Source organism: Geospiza fortis, unplaced genomic scaffold (genome assembly GCF_000277835.1).
Source record: "Geospiza fortis unplaced genomic scaffold, GeoFor_1.0 scaffold539, whole genome shotgun sequence".
In the NCBI taxonomy this organism is placed as follows: Eukaryota; Metazoa; Chordata; class Aves; order Passeriformes; family Thraupidae; genus Geospiza; species Geospiza fortis.
The window spans coordinates 69,675-76,239 of NW_005054783.1; the positions used below are offsets into that span (position 1 = coordinate 69,675).

General features: G+C 55.4%; 1 protein-coding gene across 1 annotated transcript in view; it reads left to right on the plus strand.

Moving 5' to 3' along the window:
* Positions 1–5,898, plus strand: part of LOC102043930 (very long-chain acyl-CoA synthetase-like) — an 8,710-nt gene extending 2,812 nt beyond the window's left edge. The window contains exons 3-10 of the mRNA XM_031065444.1: positions 236–394; positions 633–757; positions 848–1,042; positions 2,548–2,638; positions 2,759–2,957; positions 3,804–3,901; positions 4,325–4,455; positions 5,722–5,898. Coding sequence (XP_030921304.1) covers positions 236–394; positions 633–757; positions 848–1,042; positions 2,548–2,638; positions 2,759–2,957; positions 3,804–3,901; positions 4,325–4,455; positions 5,722–5,898 — 1,175 coding nt within the window. The remainder of the gene's footprint in view (positions 1–235; positions 395–632; positions 758–847; positions 1,043–2,547; positions 2,639–2,758; positions 2,958–3,803; positions 3,902–4,324; positions 4,456–5,721) is intronic.
* The last annotated feature ends 667 nt before the right edge of the window (positions 5,899–6,565 follow it).

The window sequence follows — 6,565 nt, forward strand, 5'->3', positions numbered from 1 at the left end:
AGGGGCTTGGGGGTCGTTCTGCAATGCTGACCATGGCGGGTCCACCTGGGCCAGGTGTGTCCTGTGTCCATGGGAGGGTTGGGCGTCACTCCCTGGATGAACCTAGACCAGGTTCCTCACGATTCCTCCAACAAGGGCCAACGACGCCCAGCTGCAGAGACCCCCAGTGCCCACCCCAGGACCCCCCAGGACCCCCCAGGACCCCCTGTCCCACCCAGGCTCGTTGTCCCTGCAGGTCTGCCCAAGGCGGCGGTGATCACGGAGATGAAGATGATGATGGTGGCCAGCCTGGCCCGGATCTGCGGGCTGCGGCCCGACGACGTCGTCTACACCACCCTGCCCCTCTACCACTCTGCCGGGCTCCTGGTGGGACTGGGAGGGTGCCTGGACGTGGGTACGGACACAGGGGGAGGGACGGACAGATGGACAGGATGGATGATGGATGGATGATGGATGGATGGATGGATGGATGGATGGATGGATGGATGGATGGATGGACAGATGGATGGATGGACGGATGGATGGATGGATGGACGGATGGATGGACGGACAGATGGACGGATGGATGGATGGATGGAGACAAGGAGAGAAGAGAAAAGCTGTGTCTGATCATCTCCGTGTTGTGTCCCCAGGTGCCACCTGCGTCCTGCGCTCCAAGTTCTCGGCCTCCCAGTTCTGGCCCGACTGCCGCCGCTACAACGTCTCCGTCATCCAGTACGTGGGCGAGCTCATGCGCTACCTGTGCAACACGCCCAAGGTGAGTCCCCACCCACCCCAAACCCCCATGAGGCGTCCCCAAGTCTCCGGTCACCCCCTCTGGTGGCCCTGTCCCCGTGTCCCCCCTCAGCGCGCCGACGACCGCGATCACGGTGTGCGCATGGCCCTGGGCAACGGCATGAGGGCCGAGGTGTGGAAGGAGTTCCTGCGGCGCTTCGGGCCCGTGGTCGTCTGGGAGTTCTACGGGGCCACCGAGGGCAACGCCGGCTTCATCAACTACACCGGCAAGGTCGGCGCCGTGGGCAGGGCCAACAGGTTCATCAAGGTGAGCGCGTCCTCCTCGGGGTGACAACAGTGACACCAAGGTGGCTCCTCAAGTTGGGTTTCATCCAAGGAAAGGCTTGGTTGAATCTTGGATGAATCTTGGTTGAGTCTTGGATGAAGCTCTTGGTGGTGGAGCAAACCCTTGGTTGAGTCTTGGATGAATCTTGGATGAATCTTGGATGGAGCTCTTGGTGGTGGAGCAAACACTTGGTTGAATCTTGGATGAATCTTGGATGAGTCTTGGATGAATCTTGGTTGAGTCTTGGATGAAGTTCTTGGTGGTGGACCGAGCAGTGACATCTCCAGAGAAGATGTCTCCAACACCATCCATCAGGGTGGGCTAGCACAACAGCAGAGTCCCCAAAACGCCCTTTCCACACCCAAAATGGGTCTCCTCCGCCTGGTTGGCCAACGTTGACTCAACAGTGTTGACGTGCAGCCTGGTTTTGGGGTGTCCATGGGGACATCTCTGGTCAGCTCTGCGGCCCTTGGGTGCCGCGTCTCAGCCTTCACCCTCCTGTGGAGCAAAAGCTCAAAAATCAGAATTTTGAGCAAAAGCTGGGATGGAGCAAAAGTTACAAAAATCGGAATTTTGAGCAGAAGCTGGGATGGAGCAAAAGTTACAAAAATCGGAATTTTTTCCCTTTTTCCCCATCGTGTTGTCCCACAGCTCCTGTATTTGGAAGATGCCACCAATGAGTTCATTCGCCTTTAGAATGGATCAGATCAAATATTTAAATAACTTATTTAAATAGCTTTAAATCAGATTTAATTGTTGTGATTTAATCTAAAAAATTTTAAATTAAAGACAATTAAAACCAAATGGTTTTTAACGCCCAGAATGTCGGGATTGGGGGTGGTCCCGTGGGTTGGAACACACCAATCACAGCAGAGCACACCCGGAATGGGAAGGAAATTCTGGAACTTTCCACAAGAAGGAAATTCTGGAAATTGCCATGAGAAGGACATTCTGGACATTTCCATGGAGGGAAATTTCCACGGGAAGGAAAGTATGGAAATTTCCACAGGAAGGAAATGCTGGAAATTTCCACAGAAAGGAAATTCTGGAAATTTCCATGGGAGGGGAAGTTCTGGAAATTTCCACGAGAAGAAAATTCTGGACATTTCCACGTGCAGGAAAGTCTGGAAATTTCGATGGGAAGGAAATTCTGAACATTTCCATGGCGGGGAAATTCTGAACATTTCCACAGGAAGGAAAATTCCACGGGAAGGAAATTCTGGAAATTTCCATGGGAAGGAAAATTCCACGGGAAGGAAATTCTGGAAATTTCCATGGGAAAGAAAATTCCATGGGAAGGAAATTCTGGACATTTCCACAAGAAGGAAATTCTGGAAATTTCCACTGGAATTTCCACAGGAAGGAAATTCTGGAAATCTCCAAGGGAGGGAAATTCTAGAAATTTCCACGAGAAGGAAATTCTGGAACTTTCCACGGAGGGAAATCCCCCTCCCTGTTTCTACCCCGCGTTCCTCCCTCCCCTGCAGCTCTTCGCTCCCTTCGAGCTCATCAGGTACAACGTGGAGCAGGACGAGCCCGTGCGCGACCAGCGGGGGCTCTGCATCCCCGCCAAACCCGGTGAGGGCGGGTGGACACCCACCCAAACCACCTCTCCACCCTGGCCACCACCCTGGAACCCACCAGGAACCCCTGGGAGAAACCAAGGGGAGCCTCCAACCCTCCTCTTCCTCGCCGAAGGTGAGACAGGGCTGCTGGTGGTCAAGATCACCAAGAACACGCCGTTCCACGGCTACGCCGGCGACGCGCAGAAGACCCAGAAGAAGATCCTGAGGGACGTCCTGGCCAAAGGCGACGCCTTCTTCAACAGCGGCGACCTCCTCATGATGGACACGGAGAGGTTCGTCTACTTCCAGGACCGCGTCGGCGACACCTTCCGGTAACTGCAGATCCCCCCTGGGGTGTTTGAGGGTCCCCACGATGAGGGAAGAGATGAGAACCTTGACCCCATGGTTCAGAAGGATGATTTATTATTTTATGATAGATATTATATTAAAAGAAAATTAAATATTAAAATTATACTAAAGGAATAGAAGAAAGGATTTCATAGGAAAGGGAAGGGAAGGGAAGGGAAGGGAAGGGAAGGGAAGGGAAGGGAAGGGAAGGGAAGGAAAGGAAAGGAAAGGAAAGGAAAGGAAAGGAAAGGAAAGGAAAGGAAAGGAAGGGAAAGGAAGGGAAAGGAAGGGAAGGGAAAGGAAGGGAAGGGAAAGGAAAGGAAAGGAAAGGAAAGGAAAGGAAAGGAAAGGAAAGGAAAGGAAAGGAAAGGAAAGGAAAGGAAAGGAAAGGAAAGGAAAGGAAAGGAAAGGAAAGGAAAGGAAAGGAAAGGAAAGGAAAGGAAAGGAAAGGAAAGGAAAGGAAAGGGAAGGGAAGGGAAGGGAAGGGAAGGAAAGGAAAGGAAAGGAAAGGAAAGGAAAGGAAAGGAAAGGAAAGGAAAGGAAAGGAAAGGAAAGGAAAGGAAAGGAAAGGAAAGGAAAGGAAAGGAAAGGAAAGGAAAGGAAATCTTGTGGCTGCTCAAGGCCTCGACGCAGGTGGGGCTGTCATTCGTCACCAACTCAAAAACAATTTCATGTGCTGGGTAAAATATTCTCCAGATCACATCCCAAAGCAGCAAAAGGTGGAGAAGCTGAAGCTTCTCAGCTTCTCAGGAGAAGAGATCCTGGCCAAGGGATTTTCCATAAAATATGTCCGTGACACCCCTGACGGCTCCGTGCCTTCTCCTCCCCAGGTGGAAAGGGGAGAACGTGGCCACGACGGAGGTGGAGGCCACGCTGGGCTTGGTGAGCTTCATCCAGGAGGTCAACGTCTACGGCGTGGCCGTGCCGGGTGAGTGCCACCAAAATGAGGAGCTGGAGAGGGGTTTGAGGTGGGTGAGGTGGCCCCAGGCGGTCTGAGCCACCACCAAGAAGGTTCAAAAGGGGCTTTTTAACACCCAGAGTTGTTTTGAGCACAAACATTCCCCACAATGACCCAAAAATCTCCCAAAATGGTGACAATGGGACTTGGTTGCCCAAAGCGAGTGCCAGGTGCTTGGTTGGGTCCGCGTGGCCACGAAGGAGGCAGAAATTGGGAGCTTTCACCCAAAATGAGCACCTGGCATGGGACGTGCCTCCACCACCATCCCAAAACTGGGACAAACCCACCCAAAACACGTTTGGCCACCCAACACCCCCCCCAGTACCCCAAGGGGCTCCAAGAAGACCCCAAGGAGATGAGGTGGCCCCAGGTGACACCCGGTGATGTTGGCAGGGTGCGAGGGCCGCTGTGGCATGGCCGCCGTGCGCCTCAAGGACGGGGCCGCCTTCGACGGCGACCAACTCTTCGCCTTCACGCAGGACACGCTGCCCGCCTACGCCGCCCCCCGCTTCATCCGCATCCAGGTCAGCGGGACCCGCCCACCGGGGCGGGGTTGGACTTGGGAGGGGGAGGGGCCAGCTCTGGAATGGCCAATCACGGCCTGGTGGAGTCACGGGAGGGTTTGGGTTGGAGGGGTCTTCAGAACTCATCCAGTTCCATCATGGGCAGGTGGAGTCATGGGAGGGTTTGGGTTGGAGGGGTCTTCAGAACTCATCCAGTTCCATCATGGGCAGGTGGAGTCATGGGAGGGTTTGGGTTGGAGGGGTCTTCAGAACTCATCCAGTTCCATCATGGGCAGGTGGAGTCATGGGAGGGTTTGGGTTGGAAGAGGCATTGGAGCTCATCCAGTCCTGGTCATGGCCAGGTGGAATCATGGAAGGGTTTGGGTTGGAGAGGACTTTAGAACCCATGGAATGGTGGGACTCATGGGATCATGGAAGGGTTTGGGTTGGAGAAGACTTCAGAGTTCATTCAGTGAACCACCTGGTGCCAAGGAGGGTCACATGGTGCCAACGAGAATCACCTGGTGCCAATGATGGTCACCTGGTGCCAGTGAGGGTCATCTGGTGCCAATGATGGTCACCTGGTGCCAACGAGAATCACCTGGCGCCAATGATGGCCACCTGGTGCCAATGATGGTCACATGGTGCCAACGAGGGTCACCTGGTGCCAACGAGGGTCACCTTGTCCCAGCGATGGCCACCTGGTGCCAGCAGTGTCGCTGTCCCTGTCCCCAGGAGGCCCTGGAGGTCACGGGCACCTTCAAGCAGTGCAAGAACCGCCTGGTCCAGGAGGGCTTGGACCCCAAAGGTCACCTGGTGCCAACGAGGGTCACCTGCTGCTAATGATGGTCACATGGTGCCAGTGAGGGTCACCTGGTGCCAATGGTGGCCACCTGGTCCCAAGAGTGGTCAGCCTGTCCCAACGGGGGTCACCTGGCACCAATAGGGGTCACCTGGTGCCAGTGATGGTCACCTGGTGCCAACGGGAGTCACCTGGTCCCAAGAATGGTCACCTGGCACCAACGGGGGTCACCTTGTCCCAGCGATGGTCACATGGTGCCAATGGTGGCCACCTGGTGCCAATGGGGGTCACCTGGTGCTAATGATGATCACATGGTGCCAGTGGGAATCACCTGGTGCCAATGGGGGTCACCTGGTGCCAATGGGGGTCACCTAGCACCAACGGAGGTCACCTTGTCCCAGCGATGGTCACCTGGCACCAACGGGGGTCACCTTGTCCCAGCGATGGCCACCTGGTGCCAGCAGTGTCGCTGTCCCTGTCCCCAGGAGGCCCTGGAGGTCACGGGCACCTTCAAGCAGTGCAAGAACCGCCTGGTCCAGGAGGGCTTCGACCCCAACCTCATCCGGGACCGGCTGTTCCTGCGCGACGCCGCGCGCTGCTCGTACGTCCCGCTGAGCGCCGCCGCCTTCCGCGACATCCAGCAGGGGAGGCTGCTGCTGTAATTAGCCACGGCTAATTAGGGGTTAATTAGGCACTTTGGGGAGGTCTGGAGAACCTTGGGGTTGGTGGAAATTAAACCCTGAGTTCCCATTTTTGAGTCTTCTTTGGGGTTGTAGAGGTTCCTCAGGGGGCTCCTCCGGTGTTCCCAGGGCGCTGATGGCCCCGGGGTAATTAGCAAAGACTAATTAGGGGTTAATTAAACACTTTGGGCAGGTCTGGAGCAACTTAGAGTTGGTGGAAATTAAACCCTGAATTCCCATTTTTGGCTGCCAAAGGATTTGGGTTTTTTTGGGATTGTAGTGACTCCACGGTGGCCCCAGGGCGCTGATGGCCCCAGGGTAATTAGCAAAGGTTAATTAGTGATTTAATCCCTTCCCTCTGGAGCTCCACCAGCCGCACCCTCCGGGTAAAATCCTTTCTTTCCAAACCTCCGTGCTGCCTCTGAGCCTCGGAGCTCCTCCAACTCCTCAGCGCCCTCCTCCTCCTCCATCTCCGAGTACCTCCAGGCGCTCCTTGGAGCTCCTCCGCTCTTTGTGGAGCTCCACGGGCTCCTTGGAGCTCCTCCGCGACTCGAGGCCGGCTCTCCCCTCTCTCTGCTCCTTGGAGCTCCTCCGCTTTCCCCGCCCTCTGGAACTCCACGGGCTCCTTGGAGCTCCTCCGCGGCTCGGG